General features: G+C 44.0%; 1 protein-coding gene across 2 annotated transcripts in view; it reads left to right on the forward strand.

The window, feature by feature from the left end:
- The first annotated feature begins 14130 nt into the window (after window positions 1–14130).
- LOC140492233 (B-cell receptor CD22-like) overlaps window positions 14131–26588 on the forward strand; it is a 119959-nt gene continuing 107501 nt past the window's right edge. The window contains exons 1-2 of one of the 2 annotated variants that reach the window (XM_072591142.1): window positions 14131–14372; window positions 19811–19929. In XM_072591142.1, coding sequence (XP_072447243.1) covers window positions 19878–19929 — 52 coding nt within the window. In that variant the 5' untranslated portion in view covers window positions 14131–14372; window positions 19811–19877. Of the gene's footprint in view, window positions 14373–14920; window positions 15029–19810; window positions 19930–26588 lie in introns of those variants that run through there. The other variant, XM_072591143.1, reaches the window with a different exon arrangement.

Genomic DNA, 26588 nt, shown 5'->3' on the forward strand with positions numbered 1-26588 from the left:
ATAGCTACATAACAGTCAGTTACGAGCCACTCATTCATCAGTCCCTTCAGAAGCAAGTGCTGGTCATGATGCTGCAGTGAAAGGACCCAAGCAGGTTTCTAGAGGAAACCAAATAACCACAGAAATCACAAGCGGAAAGGTCCAGGCTTCAGAGGAAACAAAAATAAAGCAATGAAGAAAGTTGGACCCATCACAGCAGGTTATGAAAGAGAAAATGTACCAGACTAATGAAAGGTTAAAGCTTTGAAAGAATAAGAACAATCCAATGTGTAAGAACAGAAGATTCAAAATCAGCTGGAAGCTCTTGGAAAACAAAACAATAAATGGTTGCAACCACTCAAAGTGTCTTGTAGAATGAGATCAATCAGTGGTTAATCTGGAGTAAAGCTCAGCTGTAATCCATCAGGACAAACACTTTCTGGACCAACAACCTCTGTCCATGAAATTAAAGCTTGACAACAAACAGACCATATCGCTGATAACTGTGGAAATCAGTGGAACATTCTGACAAAAACATTATCACAAGCTCGAGATCTATCTGCAAAACATCAACACATTGTAGAGACTCATAGGCTTGCTGATAATAGCTGACAGTTAAGAATCAATGTTTGACTTTGTCAAATGAACGATCGACCAGGCAAACTTACTTCACTTTTCTTCAGGAAAAAAGTGTCCTTGTCTGTGATATAAAGGAAACATATTCTATTTCCTTGGCATCAAGGAAGCTCAAGATATTTCAGAGCTGTTCAACATGTTCACTGAACTAACAGCTTCATGCTCATTTTCACCAATACAAGCTTTTTATTTTCAGATATTTTCAAATAAAAAAGTTCAGAAAGATTTAAAAGACAACTTTTTCACGCAGAGGGTGATGTATGTATGGAATGAGCTGCCAGAGGAGATGGTGGAGGCTGGTACAATTTCAGTATTTAAAAGGCATATGACTGGGTATATGAATAGGAAGGGTTTAAAGGGATATTGCCAAATGCTGGCAAATGAGACTAGATTAATTTAGGATATCTGGTCAGCATGGGCGAGTTGGACCAAAGGGTCTGTTTCCGTGTTGTACATCTCCATGACTATAATTCCATATTTTAAAAATAATTATTTTTATAATTTGAACTTGAGATTTGAACTTGCCCTGCCTAGTTTGTTAGCCCAGCAATGTCTCTGCAACAAGAGTGCAACAGCCATTTAAGGATTTCTCTAGCCTGCTTAAGAACGGATACACTTCGATGAAGTGAGCACTCATTGTTGAAGATGTCTTCAAATCCTCATCTGTCTGTTCCTCCCACCATCTCCCTCACTGTCTAATTCCAGACGCTGCCAGGGGAAGGAGGTCAGTCTTCAGGCAGGCAGGGATATGCAACTGTGCTGCATAGGATACCTGGCACCATTTCAAGATGGTACACTTTGCATGGGAGGTGGGCATTTTACTTTTCCCATGACAAAAGGAGAAAGTCAATAGAAGGACAATCAACCAATCCATCAGTAACTAAATAATTATTCACTCTGCCCACAGTGTGCATTACCTATCGAATGCCAGAATTAATGGTAGTTGCCTTCTCCCTAGGATGGAGGACTTCAAGACTTGGGGCACATTTTTAAGGTGAGAGGAGAAAGGTTTTAAAAAAGACATGAGGGGCAAATGTTTTCACAGTGGGTGGTTCAGTCTTTTCCCTGGGGTTGGGGAGTCTAAAACTGGAGGGCATAGGTTTAGGGTGACAGGGGACAGATTTAAAAGGGACCTAAGGGTCAAATCTTTCATGCAGAGGGTGGGGCGCATATGGAAGGAGCTGCCAGAGGAAGCAAGAGGGGACATAGCTTCAAATTGAGGGATGATAGACATAGAACAGATGTCAGAGGTAGTTTCTTTACTCAGAGAGTAGTAGGGACGTGGAATGTACTAACTACAGCAGTAGTAGACTCGCCAATTTTAAGGGGATTTAAATGGTCATTGGATTGGCATATAGAACATAGAACAATACAGTGGCTGGTACAATTACTTTTAAAGGGCATGGGTATAAGAACAGGAAGAATTTAGAGGGATATGGGCCAAATGATGGCAAACTGGCATACATTAATTTAGGAATCTGGTCGGCATGGACAAGTTGGACCGAAGGGTTTGTTTCTGTGCTCCAAATCTCTATAACTTATGACTCTATAATACGAAGGTAACTGCCTCTTTGCAGGATTTCCCTCCGCCCTGACCCCTTCCACCAAGAAGCAGAAAAAGAGAAGTACATTAAAAAAGCATGACATAACATTCCTTCAAGTTAAATTCTCTCCTGATTGACATTGCTGTTCCTTTATTGGCACTGGATACTGTGAAGTCAAAGCAAGGTTTGAGGGTTGGTTCTCAGAATGTCTGTTCTACTAGTCTCATTATCTTCAGTATGAAAAGGATTGGCATGTGTGTGGGAACCTTTCTTCAGTGCCCATTACCATCAAATATTTGATGCCATCCTATTCAGATGGAGGCGTTTGTAGACTCACCCATAAGATGAGGCAGGAGGGGTATGGAGGAAGGTTGGATGGTCACACAGTGCCACTCCTCCCAAGAATCTCTCTGGATGACAGTCAATAATTTAGAAACTTTGGGAGCAATTTAAAACCATAACTCAAAACAACATTAGAGAGAAGGAGGTTGAGAAGTGACTTAATTGAGACACAAGACAATAAGAGGGTTAGATAGGGTGGACAGTGAGACCCTTTTTCCTCAGATGGCAATGGCTAGCAAGAGGGGACATAGCTTTAAATTAAGGGGTGATAGTTATAGAACAGATGTCAGGTAGTTTCTTTACTCAGAGTAGTAGGGCATGGAATGCACCACCTGCAACAGTAATAGACTCTCCAATTTTCAGGGCATTAAAATGGATTGGCATATAGAACATAGAACAATACAGCGCAGAACAGGCCCTTCGGCCCTCGATGTTGCACCGACCTGTGAACTATTCTCAGCTCGTCCCCCTACACTATCCCAAAATCATCCATCTGATTATCTAAGGATTATTTAAATCTCCCTAATGTGGCTGAGTTGACTACATTAGCAGTAGTGCATTCCACACCCTTACCACTCTCTGCATAAAGAACCTGCCTCTGACATCTGTCTTAAATCTATCACCCCTCAATTTGTAGTTATGCCCTCCCGTACAAGCTGACATCATCATCCTAGGAAAAGTACTTTCACTGTCTACCCTATACTCTGATCATCTTGTATGTCTCTATCAAATCCCCCCTTAGCCTTTTTCTTTCTAATGAGAACAGGTTCAAGTCTCAGCCTTTTCTCATAAAACCTTGCCTCCAGACCACGCAACATCCTGGTAAATCTCCTCTGCACCTTTTCCAGTGCTTCCACATCCTTTGAAATATGGGGACCAGAACTGCACACAATATTCCAAGTGTGGCTGCACCAGCGTTTTGTATAGTTGCAGCATGATATTGCAGCTCCGGAACTCAATCCCTCGACTAACGAAACCTAACACACCGTATGCCTTCTTAACAGCACTATCCACCTGGGTGGCAACTTTCGGGGATCTATGTACATGGATTCCAAGATCCCTCTGCACATCCACACTACCAAGAATCTTTCCATTGACACAGTATTCTGCCTTCCTGTTATTCTTCCCAAAGTGCATCACCTCACATTTAGCTACATTGAACTCCATTTGCCACCTCTCAGCCTAATTCTGTAGTTTATCCAAGTCCCCCTGCAACCTGTAACATTCTTCCAAACTGTCCACTACTCCACCGACTCTTGTGTCATCTGCAAATTGACTAATCCATCCACCTATGCCTGCGTCTAAGTCATTTATAAAAATGACAAACAGCAGTGGTCCCAAAACAGATCCTTGTGGCACACCACTAGTAACCGGACTCCAGGCTGAATATTTTCCATCAACCACCACTCGCTGCCTTCTTTCAGAAAGGCAGAGAAAATGCAGAGGCATGGAACTATCAGCCTACCATGTGGAACCTTATCAAAGGCTTTACTGAAGTCCATGTACACCACATCAACTGCTCTACCCTCATCTACATGCTTGGTCACCTTCTCAAAAAACTCAATGATGTTTGAGAGACACGACCTGCCCTTGACGAAACCATGTTGACTGTCTGAAATCAAATTGTTGCTTGCGACATGACTATAAATCTTATCTCTTATAATCCTTTCCAAAAACTTTCCTACAACAGAAATAAGGCTCACTGCTCTATGGTTACTTGGGTCATCTCTACTGCCCTTCTTGAACAAGGGCACAATACTAGCAATCCTCCAGTCCTCTGGTACCAAACCTGTAGACAATGACGACTCAAATATCAAAGCCAAAGGCTCAGCTATCTCCTCCCTAGCTTCCCAAAAAATCCTTGGATAAATCCCATCTGGCCCAGGGGACTTGTCTACTTTCACTCCTTCTAGAATTGATAATGCCTGTTCGTAACTAACCTCGATCCTTTCTAGTCAAATTTCTCATACCTCATTCTTCTCCTCTGCAATATTCTCCTTTTCCTGTGTGAAAAGGAATGAGAAATGTTCGTTTAGCAACTCTCCGATCTCCACAGGGTCCCACTTCTGTCTTTGACTGGCCCTATTCCTCCCCTAAATCATACTTTTATTCTTCACATACCTATAGAAAGCTTTAGGGTTCTCCTTTATTCTATTTGTTAAAGACTGCTCGTGTCCTCTCCTTGTTCTTAACTCTCTCATTAAATCCTTCCTGGCTGATCTGTAACTCTCCATTACCTCATCTGAACCATCTTGTCTCATCAACACATAAGCTTCCTTCTTCTTCGTAACAAGAGATGCAATTTCTGTTGTAAACCACAGTTCCCTTACCTTACCACTTCCTCCCTGTCTGATAGGGACATACCTACCAAGGACACGCAATATCTGTTCATTAAACCAGCTCCACATTTCCATTGCCTGCATCCCCTGCATTTTGCTACCCCATTCTATTCATCCTAATTTCTGCCTAATCGCATTATAATTGCCTTTGCCCCATCGATAACTCTTGACCTGTGGCATGTACCGATCCCTTTCCATCGCTAAACTAAACGTAACTGAATTATGGTCACTCTCTAGAAAGTGCTCACCTACAACTAAATCAAACACCTGGCCTGGTTCATTACCAAGCACCAGATCCAGTGTGGCCTTCCCTCTTGTCGGCCCTTCGACATACTGTGTCAGGAACCCCTCCTGTACGCATTGGACAAAAAATTATCCATCTGACATACTAGAGTTATAGCATATCCAGTCAATGTTGGGGAAGTTAAAAGTCCCCCATAATGACCACCCTGGTCCTTTCACTCCTACCCCGAATAATTTTGCTAATCCTCTCTTCCACCTCCCTGGAACTCTGCAGAGGCCTATAAAAACTCCAAGTAGTGTGACCTCTCCTCTCCTGTTTCTAACCTCAGCCCACACTACCTCAGTAGACGAGTCCTCATCAAAAATTCTCTCAGCCACCGTTATACTATCCTTGACTAACAAGGCCATGCCTCCTCCCTTTTACCGCCTTGCTTGTTCTTAATGAAAGATCTAAACCCTGGAACCTGCAACATCCATTCCTCACCCTGCTCTATCCATGTCTCCAAAATGGGTCACAACATTGAAGTCCCAGGTATCTATCCAGGCTGCAAGCGCACCCATCTTATTTCAGATACTTCTGGTGTTGAAGTAGACACACTTCAAACCAGTTTGCTGTCTGCCAGCACATTTCTGTGATCCTGTCCCTGAGCTCCCTACTCTCATCCTCCTGTGCACTACAATTACACCTCCGGTTCCCATCCCCCTGCTGAGCTAGTCTAAACCCACCCGAATAGCACCAGCAAATTTCCCACCCAGGATATTGGAACTCCTCTGATTCAAGTGAAGACCGTCCTGCTTGTACAAGTCCCACCTTCCCCAGAATCAGCCCCAATTATCCAAAAACCTGAAACCCTCCCTCCTGCACCATCCTTGCAGCCACGTGTTCAGCTGATATCTCTCCCTATTCCTTGCCTTGCTATCATATGGCATGGGTAACAAACCAGAGATAACAACTGTTTGTTCTCGCTCTCAGCTTCCACCCTAGCTCCCTGAAATCCTGCCTTACATCCCTATCCCTCTTTCTATCTACGCCATTGGTACCTACATGGACAATGACTTGGGGCTGGTCACCCTCTCCCTTCAGGACCCCAAAGATACGATCCAAGAAATCACAGACCCTGGCACCTGGGAGGCAACACACCAACCGCGTGTCTCATTTGTTCCCAACATATGGATGATAATGAACAGTGTAGTTGCGATGAGCTTCAGATTGATTTCACAAGTGGGTGCAACATCGAGGGCCGAAGGGCCTGTACTGCGCTGTAATGTTCAATGTTCTATGTTCAAACCATAAGTTAAAGAAGAGAATATCCAACCCTCCTATATATGTATGATAAGTTTATGTTTCTCTAACAAGGTAACTTTCAATGCCCTCACCTTCTACCATACCCTTCATATTGGTTGTGATATTGATGCATTCCCTTCCTTCTTTAGCACAAGGGTGCCTCCTCATTTAGGCCCACGCACCCCACCAACCCAGCCTCCACTCCCAGCACCATCCCCTGCCATCGCCCACACCTTCCCCCTCACCTCCATCCAAGGCCCCAAAGGATCCTTCCGCATCCAGCTGAGATTTTCCTGCACATCCAAACACCTCATCTACTGCATCTGTTGCTCTCAGTGTGGTCTCCTCTACATTGGGGAGACACGGCACCAACTTGCGCTATATTTCAGAGAACATCTCCAGGATATATGCACCAAAAAAAAAATGCCCCACCGCCCCATGACCGAACACTTTAACTCCTCTTCCCACACCGCCAAGGACATGCAAATCGTGGGCTTCCTCCATCTTCCACCTTGGGACCCTGGAACCACAGGGAATCAATGTTGATTTCACCAGCTTTCTCATCTCCTCTCTCCCCAAAGCCAACCCTCCAACTCGGCACCGCTCTCTTGAACTGTCCCACCTGTCCATCTTCCTTCCCACCTCTCCACTCCGAACTATCATCATCATCCCCCCACCTGCATTTACCCATCACCTTCCCAGCTAGCTTCCACGCTGTCCCATTCCCCCCCATAATGGGAACCTCCCTCATTCCTGATGAAGGCCTTATGCCTGGAACATCAATTCTCTTACTCCTCGGATGCTGCCTGACCTGCTGTGCTTTTCCAGTGCCACACAGTTTGACTCTGATCTCCAGCATCGACACACTTTATCTTGCCCCCTCATTGTGTCTAGTCTGGCATGAGGTCAGTATCAGTTAAAATCATCAAATCATACAGCACAGAACCAGATCCTTTGTTCCAAACCAGCCATGCTGACCATAGTCCCATACTAAACCAGTCCCACCTGCCTGTGCTTGGCATATATCCCTCCAAACATTTTTAACTTATGGACTTATCCAGACATCTTTTAAATCTTAGTTGAGAGTGCAGTGCTTGAAAAAGCACAACAGGTCAGACACCATCTGAGGAGCAGGAGAATCAACACTTTGGGCATGAGCCCTTCATCAGGAGTGAGGCTTGTGGGCTGGGGGGAGGGCTGAGAGATAAATGGTGGGGCTGGGGGAAGGTAGCTAGGAATGCGATAGGTGGATGAAGGTGATAGGTCGGAGAGGTGGGTGGAGCGACTAGGTGGGAAAGATGATGGACAGGTCAGGAGGGCGGTGCCGAGTGGGAGGATTGGGACTGAGATAATGTGGGGGGGAACGGAAATGAAGAAACTGGTGAAATCCACATTGATCCCGTGTGGTTGCAGGGTCCCACAGCAGAATATCTTTTAAACCTTATAACTGTACCAGTATTCATCACTTTCTCAGGTGTGAACCACCCTCTGTGTAAATAAAAACAACCCTCATGTCTTTTCTAAATCTCTTTCCTCTCAGTCACAGCAGCCTATGCAGCTGCGATAAGATTGACAAAGTATTGGGATTGACGTCAGCTAAGAGTTAAATTTTGTGTATTGTTTTGTGAAAACAAGTATTTGCATTCACTGATTAAGGAATTGGCACAGAGCCTTCTCTTAGCTCACCCATGTCCGACATTGACTGCCAAATCACAATAAATCACCTTTATTTACATAGTTGCCTCACTTCTATTTAATAAGGCAATCAGTTTGTATTGTTTCAACTGTGGTTCCAATTAAATGAATGAATTAGTTGCCATCAGTTGTAAATCAAGTTCCATGGAACCAGCAGTTTTGGTGTACACAGCTGAGTAATCTGTACATGTGGTTCACAAATTTCCACTGTTCGTTTTTGGATCTGTGAGTGCACTCAAATGTAAGGCTTCAGTGAACATTAACAAGGAGGGAAAAGCTGATGGGAGGAGAATGAAGGAACATGGAGAGACGTAACAGAAAACAAGAGGCTGAGTCTAGAAACTGGCACCGAGAAGGAGGTCAGAGGCAACTGAACATAACAATTTCAAAATTCACACAACACCAGGTTATAGTCCAACAGGTTTATTTGGTTGCCCTAGCTTTCGGAGCACTGCTCCTTCATCAGGTGGTTGTGGCCCTCCGAAAGTTAGTGCTTCCAAATAAACCTGCACAACCATAACTTGGTGTTGTGTAATTTTTGTACACCCCCCCACCCCCCCCCCCCACCCGTCCAACACCGACACCTCCAAATCATGAACATAACAATCCAAAATAATCAACAGTGGGCAGAGGCAGAGGCATTTTCACCTTCAACTGGTTGGGAAGTTGGCAACAGTGAATCACTCACTGCCACACTCTGCTCACATGCAGAGAAATTTCTAATCGCCCTGTTCAGAGTTGTTATTACACACTTCTGGAGCAGGTAGAGACTTGAGCCCAGGCCCCCTTGCTCAGAGCAACACTACCACCATGCAACTTGAGCCCTCTAGCATGTCCATAGTGTGCCCATTTTATATTCTATTGACAGCTGATTGTGCTTAAATCTTGAGCTTAATTGTATTCTTCGCTCTGTTCCATTACCCGAATGAACTTTGTATGGTATGATCTGCATGTGCTCCATGTAAAACAAAACATTTCACTGTACTAAAGTACATGTGACAATAATAAATCAAATCAAATAATAAAACAAATCAAATAAAAAAAGGTCCTGAGGGAAAGTAATGAAGTGAGCGAATGGTGGCTCAAGGTGGTTAGCACTGGTGCCTCATAGTGCCAGGGACTTGGGTTCGATTCCAGCCTCGGGCGACTGTCTGTGTGGAGTTTGCACATTCTCCCTGTGTCTGTGTGGGTTTGCTCCGGTTTCCTCCCACAGTCCAAAGATGTGCAGGTTAAGGTGAGTTGGCCATTCTAAATTGCCCATAGTGGTTAGGGATGGGTACGTTAGGTGCATTAGTCAGGGGTAAATGTAGAATAAGAGGTAGGTGAATGGATCTGGGTGTGTTACTCTTCGGAGGGTTGGTGTGGAGTTGTTGGGCTGAAGGGCCTGTTTCCACACAGTAGGAATACTATGATTCTACAAAAACAAACAGAACTAAACTTAGACTCCACTGTGACTTAGTACTGTATGCTATTGAAAAACCCACAGCCTGTGTGGGATATTACATTTTTTTGCAATGTTATTGCGAGGTCAAAAATTTAAAAAAAGCACACAGAAGTATTTGGTTGGATAGGATCCCAGGACAATTTAAACGATTAACACCTTCAGATGGAGTTGACGATGAGCTACAGTAATTAGCCTCAGCTCACAGTCTGGAAGTGGCCTACACTCTCAATCAGCCTTCAGTGGTTTTTTTGGGAAATGCCTACACATGGTGAGCAAGGAAGGATCCATTCGAGGTCGGCTGGGTTGCAGCATGTGAATATTTAGCTGATAGTGGTTGGCACTCATCCTTCAGTACGAGGAACAGGCATGTGCAGTGAATGTCCATTTGTGCTGTCAATAAGCAATGTTCAGCAATGAACAGGAACAGAAGGGAGAAAATGTTCATAAAAATCCAATGCTTCTGCTTTTCACACCAGCTGATATGTACCACAGTGGCTCGGCGGTTAGCAGTATTTCCTCACACTGCCAATGACCTGGGTTCGATTCCACTCCCGCGCGATTGTCTGTGTGGAGTTTGCATGCTCTCCACTTGTCTGCGTGGCTTTCCTCCGGGTGCATAGAACATTTTAGCATAGTACAGGTCCTTCGGCCCTCAATGTTGCACCGATCTGTGCAATCAATCTGAAACCCATTCAACCTACACTATTCCATTTTCACCCTTATGCCTATCCAATGGCCATTTAAGTGTCCTTAAAGTCGGCGAGTCTGCTACTGTTGCAGGCAGGGCCTCCATGCCCCTACTACTCTCTGAGTAAAGAAACTACCTCTGACATCTGTCCTATATCTATCACCCCTCAATTTAAAGCTATGTTCCCTCGTGCTAGCCATCCCATCCAAGAAAAAAGGCTCTCACTGTCCACCTACCTAATCCTCTGATCATCTTATATGTCTCAACTAAGTCACCTCTTAACCTTCTTCTCTCTAACAAGAACAGCTCTGGTTTCCTCCCACAGTGCAGGTTAGGTGGACTGGCAGGAGGCTGGAAGAACATAGCAAGCCAGATGGCATCAAAAGTTGGAGAGGTTGATGTTTCAGGTGTGACCCTTCTTTGGGACTTAGGGTAGGGGTTGGGGGAGCTGCAGATGAAGGGGTGGCGGGGTCAGGGTGATGAGGTGGGGAGAGGTGAAGACAGGCAGAGGGTGCGACCTGGTTTGTCAATGGGAGGATTGAATCCAGTTGGTGGCAGAGAGGAGTGGAAGGGAGGGGGAGGGGCTGGGAAGGGAGTCATGGGATGGGAAGGGAGGTTATTTGAAATTGGAGAACTCAATATTGAGTCTGCCCAGGTGGAAGATGAGATGTTGTTTCTCCAACTTGGAGAATGGACATGTTGGAAAGGGAGTGGTCGAAGGAATTGAAATGGGCGTTGACCGGGAGGTCCGGTCATTCCCCGTCGACTCAGCTCTGATGCTTGGTGAGCCATTCCGTGACTTTACATCCAGTCTCCCTGATGGAGAGGTGGATTGGCCAGGCTAATTTGTCCGTTGGATGTGCAGGCATGGCGGATGATGGGAAATGCAGGATTACGGGGAATAAGTTTAGGGGTGAGACTGAGAGGGATGCTCTTCAGAGCGTTGGTACAGACTCAATCGGCCAAAAGGCCTGCTTCCACACTGTACTGATTGTGTGCAAAAATTAGCATCGGAAAATAGCAGGAGGAGACCCTTCGGCCCCTCATCCTATTCTGCCATAAGGAAATCACGGCCAATCTGTGACCTAACTGGTCTGTTTCTGTGCTGTACATCTCTAGGAATCTATGAGTCTAACTCTACATTAATTCCTTGGCCTATGTATTCCCCATTACCTTTGAGCTAACTGAAATCAATCAATTCCAGATTAGCAACAGACAACAGCCTTGATTGCTGTTTACACAAAACAGATCAAAGTCTGGTGTTCTGTGCATGAAGAAAAGTTTCCTGACCTCAATCCTGGATGGTCTGGTGTTAATGTTGAACTACACTGCCTGTCTTAGAGCCTCCAAACTGACCCATCCTAGCTATTCTACACAATATCTTGCAATCCTCAATCAAGTCACACCTTCATCTTTGAAACTGAAGGGAACACAATTACGATCACCACCGTGTAATTTAACTCTTGATATTACTTCATCTGGGGAACATGTGTCTTTTATTCATCAGTTCCTAGCTTGTGGAACTTGCTGCAAGCTATTTTTTTTCTGCCTATCCCTAACATTCTTTAAAAGGATGCTTGTGGACCACCTTCTCAAACCAGTGTTATCCATGTGGACCATTGTGGTAAGGTTGGGAATTGCAAGGCTTTGACTGCCAGATGATGACCTTTTTTTATCCTTTTGTCTCCTTGCCTCTTCCACCCACCACATTTCATCTTGCTCTTTAACATTCTGCCTCAACCACTAACCCTGGAAGTGATCAGTCCAGCCCACAACCCTCTGCTCTTCTGTCCTCTGTTCGAACTCTCATACATTTAGATTTGTCACTACACACCTCAGTGACAAAAAAAACTATTTCTGATACTAATTCTTGACTCCTCACTGATTGGAGACATCTGCATCTATTAACCTTAAGGGATCAACGGAAGATAGTGGGATCACACTGAATGGCAGAGCAGACTTGAAGGGCTTAATGGAACTACTCCTGTTCCTATTTATTATGTTTCTGTGTAAACTCATGCCATTCCTTCCAAATTTAAAATGCGCTCTAACTGAGGTCCAAAATGGGTCTGTTGTTGACAGAAGACAGGAATGAGCTGCCAGAGGAAGTGGATGAGGCATAGAGTCATAGAGGGTAGAGATGTACAGTATGGAAACAGACCCTTCGGTCCAACCCATCCATGCTGACCAGATATCCCAACCCAATCTAGTCCCACCTGTCAGCACCCAGCCCATATCCCTCCAAATAGACTTTGTCTATTTATCCTATCCATGCCCCTCATAATTTTATAAACCTCTATGAGGTCACCCCTCAGCCTCCAATGCTCAATCGAAAACAGCCCCAGCCTATTCAGCCTCTCCCTATAGCTCAAATCCTCCAATCCCGGCAGCATCCTTGAAGATCTTTTCTGAATCCTTTCAAGTTTCACAATATTCTTCTGATAGGAAGGAGAACAGAACTGCACACAATATTCCAACAGTGACCTAACCAATGTCCTGTACAGCCTCAACATGACCTCTCAGCTCCTGTACTCAATACTCTGACCAATAAAGGAAAGCATACCAAACGCCTTCTTCACTATCCTATCTACCTGTGACTCCACTTTCAAGGAGCTATGAACCTGCGCTCCAAGGTCTCTTTGTTCAGCAACACTTACCAGGAAGTGTATGCGTTCTGCCCTGATTTGCCCTGCCAAAATGCAACACATTGCATTTATCTGAATTAAACCCTATATAATTGCAACATTTAAAAGGCATTTGGACAGGTATATGGATCGGGAAGGTTCAGAGGGATAAGGGTCAAGTGCAGGCAAGTGAGACTCATTCAGTTCAGGAAACCTGGCTAGCATGGATGAGTGGGCCGAAGGGCCCGTTTCTGTGCTGTATACCTCTCTGATTCTAACTGGATCTTTTTTTTTTATCTGGATGCTATCATCAGGTTTGTACAATTGATTTGATTTGAATTGGTTTAATTTATTATTGTCCCTTGTCCCTAAGTACAGTGAAAAGTTTTGATTCGTGTGCAGTACAGGCAGATCACAACATACAAAGAAGCAAAAATCAAGGGTGATAGAACAGAGTGAGGAATGCAAAGTTACAGTGACAAATAAGGTGTACAAAATGCTAAGTCAACAATAGATGTGCTTCTAACACAGGGTAGCACAGGAGGGGTTTGGAAAAGATTTACATGGATGTTGCCAGGGTTGGAGGGTTTGAACTATTGGGTTATATTGAGCTATGTTGAGTTGAACAGGCTGGGGTTGTTTTCTCTGGCTTGTTGGAGGCTGAGGGGTGACCTTATAGAGGTTTATAAAATCATGGGGGGCATGGATAGGGTGAATAGCCAAGGTCTTTTCCCTGGGGTGGGGGAGTCCAGAACTCAAGGGCATAGGTTTAGGGTGAGAGGAAAATGATTTAAAGAGACCAGAAGGGCAACTTTATCTGACAGAGGGTGGTGCGTGTCTGGAATGAGCTGCCAGAGGAAGTGGTGGAGGCTGGCACAATTGCAACACTTAAAAAACATCTGAATGGGTACATGAATAGGAAGGGTTTAGAGGGTCAAGTGCTGGCAAATGAGACTAGATTAATTTAGGATATCTGATCAGCATGGACAATTTGGGACAAATGGTCTGTTGCCGTGCTATACATCTCTATGACCCTATGACTCTAAGATGGTGGGGAGCAATAGATAATGGTCACCTAGTACATGTGTTACACTCTACTGTCACCATCAATGAGGGAGCAGGTTGAAACAAATCCAACAGCTAGACAGCTCAAAACTGTGATCCATTTTGAGAACGACAGGCTGACTTCACCAGAGCAGGCGATGCCAGGGACAAACCGGGAGCTGGGGGAAGGATTAGCTCTGACCAGGGGCTGCATTGTCTTGAACATACAGAGGCTGCGCCTGCACTGGGCAGGACAAACAGTTGATTGAAAGTGGCCCACTCTTGGACGCACTCTCCCTCGCATGCTGGAGTGTGCTCATCATGCAAACTGTGCCTCTATTGTGGCTCCTTCTCACATTTCAGAAGTCTTTCTTTGTGAGTGGTGCGGAGTCAGTGGTGTGACACGCTGTCTGCATTGTACTATGCACACCCAACAATTCTAACAATTCCTTAAGGTGCTGGACATTCTGCACCGCAGACGTGGACAATCTCCGAAGCATCCTCGTCAGGTTGGGAATTCTTATCAGTCTGTGTTTTTTTTTTGCTTGCTTTATGTTAGCTGAAAAAGGTTGTAAATTTGAAAGAAAACAAGAATTTGAAAGAAAACAAGAATTTGAAAATGAGTGAGAACTTTTAGGTAACAACAGAACATAGGATCAGTGTCAGAACGATTGATGCTATCTGTTATTATTTAGTTAACTGCGAAGGAAATTCATGTCAAAAGATAATTTAATGTGGAAAGATCAGAATGAATTAGTGATTTCTGTTCAGCTCTGACTAAGTGGAAAGAAGCTCAAAGTTCATTGATAAACAAGGGAAGAAGTCTTTCATTGTCTGTTTGTTCAACATTGCAAAATGTCAAACTTCTGTGCAGAATTTCCATTTCAAAATCTCTGAGTGAATGGCCATTTTTATTCTGTAGTTTGCATTGATCTTGTTTTCCTGGTACATGGAAGGACTTACTCAGCCTTTTTGACCTTTGAAGTTATGACCAGTTGCTCAGTCAATACCTCATACAGCAGACAAGGAGACCATTCAGCCTTCATTACTGTGCCTTGGGATGAGAGTTTTTCCCCCACCCTGCCCTCAGCACTTCTCTCTACAACTGTCCCCACTTCTAATACTTATCTTTTACTTCTCCGAAATCATTCCAAAGCATGCTTCTGTGAGTATAATTTGCAGTTTTACATGTCAGAAGCTGTTTTTTTTTAAACTTTAAGGAAAGCTATGTGTTTTTATGTAAATCTGATTAATCCTGCTTCCATCGGCATTGTTGGATTCATGTAATCAGAAAATTTGGCTTCAGTTTTATTCTTTTTTCAACGCAATTTTATGCCTTGTGCTCATTTGTATCAAAGTGTACGTCCTCCAGATTGTGAAAAAATGCTACGCGTTTGACCAGATCATCTTGTGATTGATTGAGATTGCTGGTGGCTAAAGGAAGACTTGCATTGATATAGCGTCTTGAAAGATCTTAGGACATCTCAATGTTCATTATGACCGTTGAATTTTTTTTCTTGAATATAGTCACCACTGTAAATGTTGGGTATGTGACAGCCAGGAGAAAGTGAGGACTGCAGATGCTGAGGATCAGAGCTTAAAAATGTGTTGCTGGAAAAGCGCAGCAGGTCAGGCAGCATCCAAGGAGAAGGAGAATCGACGTTTCGGGCATAAGCCCTTCTTCAGGAATCAGCCAGTAACAGCCAGTTTACACAAGGCAAGATCCCACAAGCATAACAATGATCAGAGAAGATATTGGTTGAGGGTTGAATGTTGGCCAAGTCTCAACAGAGTGATATTCCTCAAAAGCAGCACCACGCAGTCCTTCAGATTGATGCAAGCAAATTAGTTCGACTTGATCGAATGTTCAAAAGACAGATTCAAAAATCTACCCGGATTCAACCAAAATTCTAATGAATCAGAGAAGGGAGTTCCACCAATTGACACATCCATGAAATCAGCTGTCCTGGTGAGATTAAACCAATGTCCCCATTGGGGCGTGTGGGTCTAATAGATTACTAATCCTGCAGCATTAGCAATACTCCATCAGCCAAATGGAGAAAATGTGCTACTTAGTAAATTTGACAGATAAAATGAAAGACTTGCTTTTGTAAAATGACATCCACAAACTCAGGACTTCAACCTTCAACTCCCCAACCAGTGACAATAGTTACTCTGTCAATCATCTGCAACAGTTTAATTTTGAAGTTGAAGTCTCTCTACCTGACTGCCTTGGACATCCCGAGCTGAAGCAACAGTCGACCACGTTGTTTTACAATGGGTGACGGAATTGAGCACTGTTGAAATGCCCATCCAGATTGTAGTAGTCAACCACAACCAAATATGGGATGAGTGATACATTTCTGGGCAAGAGAATGGGAGTAATCTTCACTCCATCATTTTCACAATTAAGAGTGGAATTCCCAAAATATCAGATATTGTAATACCACTGCTTTCACAGATAAACGAGAGGGTGAGAATGCATGGGCCCCAAAGCAGTGTAAGTGAGGAACCTTAAAAATATAAAAATAACACGCTTTATTGGGGACAATTTTCAGAAACAAAATATTCTTGAACCAATCGATCAGAAAAGCTCACGTTCATTTCACTGAAGAGAAATGGGTCCAAATTAGTAACCTACCTCTCTCTGCAATGCCTGAAGACTTCATTAACAGTCACCAGAACCTGAAGGACTTTGACATCTTTCAAGTCAAAGTGAAAACTAAGGGGAAGGTGAACCTTGGAGGAATGAGATAGAAATTGACACTAGTTTGATTGTAAGGTGAATGCATGGATAAAACTGCAAGATGAATACTTGAAGCTGCTTGAATGAATATTGGTTACACACATGACCTTTGCATAAGCTTACTGGGCAAAAGCACCACTTACTTATTAGGATAAATGAGCTGGTGTGAAACTGTAAGAAAAGATTTATGTGAATTGTACCAACTGTATTGCAAAAACTAAGATTGTTTTTCCATTAAACTTGAAAGGTTAACAGGCGATTTGATCAAACGTTTCAAAATATTAAGGGAAAAAGTTAGGTGTGACATCGAGAAACTATCTTCACTGACTGGCAATTCCAGGATCTAAACATTTGAGCAATAAGTGAAATTAAGAAACATTCCTTCACACAATAGGTGGTAAAGGTGTTTTAACTCCTACAAACAGCTAAGCAGATCAATGGAAAAATTTAAAACTTTTTTTTATATTATCCTGATGTCTGAGTAATACAGAGTCAAAGGATGTATGGAGTTAACTACCGATTAGCTATGATTTCATTTAATGGTCAGACAGGTTTCAGGAAGAGCTTCTCTTTCTCTGTTCTTAATACATCATTCTTGACGCTTCTGCATTAGCAGGCTACTTATCTGATATCCTGCATTGGATGAGCAAAAACTTTCCCCAATTAATTGTTGGCCAGACTGAAACCATCAATGTTGTCCCTGCTCCCAACTTGACTCCCACACTGTTGACTCTGGACCTCTCCCGGCAGTGGCTCAGTTGTTAGTACGGCTCCCTCGCAGCACCAAGAGAGCCCTGGTTCGATCCCAGCTTCAGGTAACTGTCTGTGTGGAATTTGCATACTCTCCCTCTGCCTGTGTGGGTTTGCTCCGGCATCCTCCCACAATCCAAAGATAAACCGGTTAAGCGGATCGGCCATGTTAAATTGCCCCATAGTGTGCAGGCTCGGTGGATTAGGCATGGGAAACATAGGGTAAAGGGCTGGGATGATCTTCGGAGGGTCAGTGCGGACTGGATGGGCTGAAAGGCCTCCTTCCACACTGCTCTAATCAAAGAGCAGCCCAAAGATTCTGGCAAATTCACATGAGATTTTTTTAAAAACTCCATCCTTCTTTTAAAATCCCTCCACGATCTTTCATGTCCCGATGTCTGCAATCTCCTCCAACCCTACAAGGTTTGGTGATATCCGCAACTCTGTCATTTTAGCTGTTTGTACATTCCTGAGTTTAATTGCAGCATCTTTGATGTCCAGACCTTCCGTTAGCCAGACTCTGAGCTCTGGCATATAGCTCTCCACATTCTACCTTGCTTCCACTCTTTCGGACAAGACATAAAAACCTACATCTTTGACCAAACCTTCTGCTCACCTGACCCTAACTTCTCCGTATTTGGCTCAGAGGCGTGTTTTTGTTGGATAGTGCTCCTTTGAAAACACCTGAAAGGCTTGATTGCATCAAGTTGCTGTTGAGATACGTAGCTTGGACTCATCTCATCATCTAATCCTCGTCTCATCATGTAATGCTTTCACTTCCACAGTATTCTGGAGATGAAGTCATGTTATCTGTTATCAGTGTCAAAAATAGAAGCAAGGTGCTGAAAGAGAACTTCTTTATTTATTTTAATTAGTATATTGGTCTTTGCATTTTAAACGTTAAATATAAAAAAACTGTGAAAGTCGAGCACCTGATGATCATATCAGCAAAGCACAGAAATACTCAGCAGCTCAGACAGCAACTATGGAAAGGAAATCAAAGTGAACCTTTCCAATGAACCTTTCAGTGGCTTGGCTCAAAATATTAACATCCTTACTGATAATAGCTCATTTTAACCTTTCCGTGTAAATGGCTCCTGCAGCTCAGCTGAGGTTTCCCTCGGGTTACTGTTAGGGTTAGTGATAGGGTTAGAGTTAGTGTTAGTGTTAGGGTTAGGTTTAGGGTTAACGTTAATGTTAGGGTTAGGGTTAGTGTTTGGGTTAGGTTTAGGGTTAGGCTTAGTGTTAGGGTTAGGGTTCGTGTTTGGGTCAGTGTTACGCTTAGGATTAGGGTAAGGCTTAGAAGACAAAGTTAAATAGTGAGGGTCTAACTGGCTGTGCATCATATAGAGTTAGTGTAAGGGGTTTGGGTTAGGTTTCGTGTTAGGGTTAGGGTTAGAGTTAGGGTTAAGGTGAGGGTTAGGAACATAAGGTTAAGCAGTGAGCTGCTAACAGGCGATAGGTTTAGGGTTAGAGTTAGGGTTAGAGTTAGGGTTAGAGTTAGAGTTAGGGTTAGGGTTAGGGTTAGGGTTAGGGATACAAGGTTAAGCAGTGTGCTGCTAACTGTCTGTGCATTATACAGTACATTTAGATCTTTGCTACTGAGCACGAGACCCTTCTTTGAATTTGATCTAAGCCTGCAAATGAGTGACCTCAGTTTGAACAGTACAATAGATCCCTTCATCGAGGATCACTGAACCATATAAACTCATAAGTTCATAAGATATAGGAGCAGAACTAGGCCATTCGGTCCATCAAGTCTGCTCCACCATTCGATCATGTCTAATATGCTCCTCTCCTCCATTTTCCTGCCCTCTCCCCATAATCCTACAACATATTACCAATTAAAAATCTGTCCAACTCTTCCTTAAATGTACTCACTGTCCCAGTATCCACCACACTTTGGGGTAGTGAATTCCATAGATCCACAACCCTCTAGGAGAAGGAATTTCTCTTCAACTCTGTTTTGAATTTACTATCCATTACTCTAAGGCTAAACCTGAACATTATCCAGTTACATATATGAAATGGGTTAGGCTACAGCCAGACTGGGCTGTGATTCCCCCACAGTTGAATTGCCTGAGTGGTTGCCGAAGGGAGCCACTCAGATTCAGACACGACACAGTCAACCCTACCCAAGCTGCTGCACAACGTGAAAACATAGGGAGGGCCTCAGCTGGAGAATTTCTGATGGCAGGAAAGCACAAAGCTGGTTTTTGTTTCGCAAAAAAATATGTATTTGTAAAGTTTCCCTTTTAGCAAAATGTTTATTATATCGGTCCCTGCAGTTCTGCGACTGCAGGCCTTGCGAAAGGAGACAGTGGAGAGCAGCAAGAGCACAATGTGAGTTCAGTTCTGGTTCTGACAGATGTGGGAGTTCACTCAGCGTCCATTGTTCAGCCTGTTGTAAATCATCTCTTTGTTCACTGTGGTCCCTTGTCTATTGTGCAGGTGTCAATGAGTCTGATTGTCCCCGTCTCCTGCGTGTACATGTCCCATCGAGGGTGAGATCTGCACCATGAGCACATCACACTGGACCCTGGCACTTATAGTTCTATGTCTTATCCAGGGTGAGTATCCAATTCCACCAATAACTGCTCCGAGATACCAGGGTGCTATTGCATAGAAGACTATTCAACTCTTAGAAAGTTGCTACTTAGTCTCGCTGCCCTCTTCTCCACACTCTCCCATTTTCTCAGAGTTGAGCCAAAGACAGCACAGGGCACCACAGCTTCACAGCGCCAGGGACCCGGGTTCGATTCCAGCCTCGGTTAACTGTTTGCATGGAGTTTGTACGTTGTCCCCGTGTCTGAGTGGTTTCCTCCGGGTGCTTTGGTTTCCTCCCACAGTCCAAGGATGTGCGGATTAGATGGATTGGCCAAGGGAAAAACAGGATTCCAAGGATAGGGTAGGGGATGGGCCTGGGATGGGAACCCCTTCAGAGGGTCAGTTTGGACAAGTCTTTCCCTGTCAAGTTTGCTCTCTGTTCCTTTCTGAAACTTACAACTGAATATATGAACGGTGCATCCCTGATCAGGACAATGACTATATGAAAAATATCTTACCTAACTATGTTCATTGGCTGTTTTGATGGCTACCTTATGTTTACTTATCCTTTATTTACTGGTATTTTTGCTTTCTGGCCCTTCATTATGATCTGCAGTGTGCAGCCTGCAAGACAGAATGTTGGTGGAATCAGATCCAAGCTTTAAGACGGAGTTTGATATACGCTAGAAAATGAGATTGTCAGCAAGGGAGTGGGTTAAGTGCAGGTTGTGGGAGACTAGGGCTAATTTGGTAGCTCAATAAAGGGGCTTGGACAATAATGATGAGCTAACCTCTGCATTGTACGACTCAATGATACTCTGATAGACTCCAAAAACCCCTTTGAATGCTGAAGGCTCCTTTTCAATCCCAAACATCTTTGATCTAAGAAGGAGAATCCTGGATTCCACATTCTCTTCATGTACACGTTTCCCTTTGCTGCCATCCCCTCTCTGGCCCTCCTGTCCTGACTGTTCCTGAGGTACAGCCCCATGGTTTATGATCACCTATGCCTCTGTGACCATTCTGACACATGTTAGCTGGAGATGGGCTCATTCAAGAGAGGAGTCAAAAACCAGAGGGCTCAGAGTTAGCTAATTGGCAAAAAAAAACAATGACAGCATAAACAAAACTATTTTTTTCATTACAATAAGTGATTAGTTTCTGGGTTACGTTCTCCTCAAGGAGAGCTATGACCAATTGATGCACTCAAGAAGAAATCTTATCATTATCTGAAATGGGAAAAGATACTTCCAGGGCCTGGGGAGAAGAGAAGTGATATGAGCTGAATTGTTCCTTCACACATTCAGGCACATCTCCTGTACAGACACCATTCCTGAGTCTAAGAAAACTCAGAGCCTTAGCAGGGCCTGGCAGTGAAATCTGGGATCCAGAAAAAGGACCATAACTGAGAATTTCAATACACCTCTCTCCCCATCCAGCCAGCCTTGCTGGAATGTCTGGGATTGTGTTGCTGATACATTACATGAGGACCAGACCACATCCAGATCATAGAAACATAGAAGTTGGAGCAGGAGGAGGCCATTCGGGCCTTTGAACCTGCTCTGTCGTTCATCACGATCATGGCTGACTGTCTAACTCAATACTGGATTAGTGGTGCTGGAAGAGCACAGCAGTTCAGGCAGCATCCAACGAGCAGTGCTGCTCGTTGGATGCTGCCTGAACTGCTGTGCTCTTCCAGCACCACTAATCCAGTATTTGGTTTTCAGCATCTGCAGTCATTGTTTTTACCTTATCTAACTCAATGGCCTAATCCTGATCTCTCCCCATAACCTTTGATCCCATTCACTCCAAGTGCTATATTCAAATACATTCAAAGTTTTGGCATCAACTACTTCCTGCAGTACTGAATTCCACAGGCTCATCACTCTGTGGGTGAAGAAATATCTCTTCATCTCCATCCTAAATGGTCCACCCCAAAACCTTAGACTGTAGCCCCTGGTTCTGGATGCACTCACCATCGGGAACACCCTCCCTGCATCTACCCTGTCTAGTCCTGTTAGAATTTTATAAGTCTCTATAAGATTCCCCGTCCCCCCCCCACTCATCTGAACTCCTGTGAAAACAATCCTAACCCAGTCAATCTCTCCTCACACGTCAGTTCTTCCATCCCCAGAACCAGCCTGGGAAACGTTTGCTGCACTCCCTCGAGAGCAACAGCATCCTTCTTCAGAAAGGGAGACCAAAACTATGCACAATATTCGTGGTGTGGCCTCACCAAGGCCCTGTATAATTGTAACAGCACATCCCCACTGATTTGGCTCACCAATAAATAATAGACTTTGTCAAAGGGCTGTTCTCCCCGAGGGGTTACACACTAACCTAAATAAAGGAGAAAGGATGGTGAAGAGAAATGCTAATTATTTTGTTGTCATCAATTATTTAGTAGTTAATTACACCCTAAGGAGGTCCCCACTGGCTTCCAAAGGGCAATTAGGGATAGGTAATAAGATTAGCTCTGGTATACAATGCTCACATCCTGCATAATAATTGAGTATTTCACTGTATTTTGGGTTGGGCATTAACAGGGGATTCACTTGTCCTTTGTATATAATAGTATATTGAAACTGTGGTGGTGGTTTTGGAGATAAGAGTCATACAGTGGTACAGCACAGAAGCAGGCCCTGCGGTCCAACTCATGCACGCCAACCAGGTATCCTCAACTCAACTAGGCCCATTTGCCTGTGTTTGGTCCATATCCCAGTTATGTGCATGTAACGTGTATCTGAGCACATAAAAGCTTAACGTGTCCGTAAAAAGTGGGCTCCAATTCTATTGGCTCCCATCTGCTTCCTGGAAAGGAACAAAGATGGCAGACAGGCTGAGGTGCCAGTAAGACAATGGACTTGAACTAAGATGGAGTCTGCTTCTGGAGGGCCTTGGTAGAAAATGATTCAATGCTGCATGGATTTTGAAGGTCTTTAAATCATTGAACGTGGAAGGAAAGGTCCTTAGATTTATTAATAGGGACATAGATTACAAGATCAGCAAGGTGATGTTGAACTTGTACAAAACAATTGAGGAACAAATATGGAGGGAGATCGCAGATATATGTAAGAATAATAGGGTTGTAATAGTAGGGGATTTTAATTTTCCAAATATTGACTGGGACCACCATAGTGTTAAGGGATTGAATGGTGAAGCATTTGTTAAATGTGTTCAAGATCATTTTCTTTATAAATATGTAAATGTACCTACTAGTTAGTTTTAAAATAACGATGGGAAAGGATAGACATTCCATAAAAGTTACAGTTCTTAAATGGAGTAAAGCAAATTTTGATGGTATAGGATAGGAACCTTCAAAGCTTAATTGACGTAGACTGTTCACAGGTGAAGGGATAACTGACGAGTAGGAGGCTTTCAAAAGTGAGATGACAATAATTCAGAGACAGTCTGTTCCTCGTAGAGTAAAGGGTAAGGCTGGTAGGAGTAGGGAACAATGGATGAATAATGATATCAAGCCGCTCATTAAATATAAGAGTCATGCATTAGACATAGACAGAAGGGAACAATGAATCTCTTGAAGAATATAAAAGGTGTTGAGTTATTCTTAAGAGGGCAACCAGGAGGTCAAAAAGGGAATGTGAGATAGCTTTGGCTGATAAGGTTAAGGATAAACCAAACATGTTCTCTCAGTACATTAAGAGCAAAAGAGCAACTCAGGAGAGAATAAGGCCTCTTAAAGATCAACAAGGTCATGTACATATTGAACGTCTGGAGATGGGAGCCATACTAGATGAATACTTTGTGGTAGCTTTTACTGTGGAAAAAGAAATGGAGGCTAGGGAACTTGGGGAAATAAGTATTGATATTTTGAAAACAATGTCAAGAGTATATGCTGGAAACACACAGCAGGTCAGGCAGCATCCAGAGCAGGAGAGTCGATATTTTGGGCACAAACACTTCATCAGCTCCTGTTCCTCAGATGCTGCCTGACCGGTTTTTCCAGCATCACAGTCTCGACTCTGATCTCCAGCATCGGCAGTTTCTGCATTTTTTCCGTTTTGAAACCAGTGCACATTACACAAGATGAAGTGCTGCAGGGTCTTAGAAAACACAAGGGTGAATAAATCTCCGGGACCTGATCAAGTGTACCTCAGGACATTGTGGGAAGCTAGGGAAGAAATTGTGGGGCCCCCTAGCAGAGATATTTGTGTAATCTATAACCACAGGTGAAGTACCAAAGCACTGGGAGGTAGCTAACGTTGTGCCATTATTTAAGAAAGGCTATAAGGAGAAGCCTGAGAACGATAGACCTGGGAGACTGATGTCAGTGATGGGTAAGTTGTTGGAGGTGATTCTGAGAGGTAGGATTTACACGCTTTTGGAGACTGATTAAGGATAGACAACATGGCATTGTGAGATGGAAATCGCATCTCACAAACTTGAATGAATTTTTTTCAGGAAGAAAACAAAATGATTGATAAGGACAGAGCAGTAAATATTGTTTCCATGGACTTTAGTGAAGTCTTTCACAAGGTTCTGCTTGGTAGACGAATTAGTAAAGTTAGATAATGTGGGATTCAGGGAGAGCTTGCCAACTGGATATAAAATTGGCTTCATGATCAGGGACAAAGGGTGGAGGTGGGGAGTTGTTCTCAGACTAGAGGCCTCTGACCAGTGGTGTTCCACAGGCTAGGAACAAATTACTATGGATGCTGGAATCTGTACTCACAGCAAAAAATACTGGAGACCGCAATGGTCAGGCAGCATCCATGGAGAGAGAGCAAGCTAATGGTTCGAGTCAAGATGTCTCTATCAGAGTTGAAGTGAAGTATGAAGTATGATCTCCAGCATTTTTTGTTCTCAGCGTTCCACAGGGATCAGTGCTGGGTCTACCTTTGTTTGTTATTGAGACAAACGATTTGGATGAGAATTTAGGAGGCATGGTAAGGAGTTTTGTGGATGTCATCAAAATTGGTGGTGTGGTGAACAGTGACGATAACTATCAAAGACTATGATGTGGAGGTGCTGGTGTTGGACTGTGGTGGACAATTTTAAAAATCACACAAAACCAGGTTATAGTCTAACAAGTTTATTTGGAAGTACAAGTAGTGACCTGACAAAGGAGCAGCGCTCCGAAAGCGAGTGCTTCCAAATAAACCTGTTGGACTATAACTTGGTGTTGTGGTTCTGTTCGCCGAGCTGGGAATTTGTCTTGCAAACGTTTCGTCCCCTGTCTAGGTGACATCCTCAGTGCTTGGGAGCCTCCTGTGAAGCGCTTCTGTGATGTTTCCTCCGGCATTTATAGTGGCCTGTCTCTGCCGCTTCCGGTTGTCAGTTCCAGCTGTCCGCTGCAGTGGTCGATATATTGGGTCCAGGTCGATGTGTTTGTTGATAGAGTCTGTGGATGAGTGCCATGCCTCTAGGAATTCCCTGGCTGTTCTCTGTTTGGCTTGCCCTATAATGGTAGTGTTGTCCCAGTCGAATTCATGTTGCTTGTCGTCTGTGTGTGTGGCTACTAAGGATAGCTGGTCGTGTCGTTTCGTGGCTAGTTGGTGTTCGTGTATACGGATCGTTAGCTGTCTTCCTGTTTGTCCGATGTAGTGTTTTGTGCAGTCCTTGCATGATTTTTAATGTTGTCCACCCCAGTCCAACACCAGCACGTCCACATCATAATCTTAGATAGCCATCTTCACTGTCCACCACAATTTTGGTGTCATCCACAAACCTCCTAATCATGCCTCCTGGTGTTGTGTGATTTTCAATGTTGTCTAAGATTACATCTTGATCATTGGGGTCAATGGGCTGAAGAGTGGTCAATGGAATTTAATTTGAATAAATGCAAGGTATTGTATCTTGGTAAAGCAGGATTTATACAATTAATAGTCGGTCTTGGGTAGACTTGTTGAACAGAGAGACCTGGTGGTTCAGGTACATAATTCTTTGACACTTGCGTCATAGGTAGGGTGGTTAAGAAAATGATTTGCATGCCTAATTTCATTGCTCAGATTTTTTGAAATATAGGAGTTGGGTTATATAGGACATTGCTGAGGCTTCTTCTGGAGTACTGTGTCCAGTTTGGTCGCTCTGTTATGAGAAGGATATTATTAAGTTGGAGAAGGTTCAGAGTCGAGAGTATAGTGCTGGAAAAGCACAGCAGGTCAGGCAAAATCCGAGGAGCAGGAGAATCGACGTTTCAGGCGTAAGCCCTGAGCCCTGAGGAATGACGCTTGTGGATGAGGGCTGAGAGATCAATGGGAGGAAGTGGGGTTTGGTGGGGAAGGTAGCTGGGAAAGCGATGGGTGGATAAAGGTGAGGGATAGGTCAGACAGGGGAGTGATGGACAGGTCCGGAGTGCGGTGCCGAGTTTATCGGAATGTTGGCGAATGGCAAATGCCACCGGGACATTAACTGCCTCAACCTGTCTACCCCCCTCCCCCACTCCAACCTGGCACCCTCACAACGCGCAGCCCTCCAATCCCTCTGCTCCAATCCCAACCTCACCATCAACCCAACAGATAAAGGGGGCACAGTGGTAGTCTGGTGCACTGACCTCTACACCGCTGAAGCCAGACGCCAACTCGAGGACACCTCTTCCTAACGCTCCCTTGACCATGACTCCACCCCCATCACCAAACCATCATCTCCAAGACCATACAGGACCTCATCACCTCAGGAGATCTCCCACCCGCAGCTTCCAACCTCATAGCCCGGGAACCCC

The sequence above is a fragment of the Chiloscyllium punctatum genome, chromosome 20 (genome assembly GCF_047496795.1).
Source record: "Chiloscyllium punctatum isolate Juve2018m chromosome 20, sChiPun1.3, whole genome shotgun sequence".
In the NCBI taxonomy this organism is placed as follows: domain Eukaryota; kingdom Metazoa; phylum Chordata; class Chondrichthyes; order Orectolobiformes; family Hemiscylliidae; genus Chiloscyllium; species Chiloscyllium punctatum.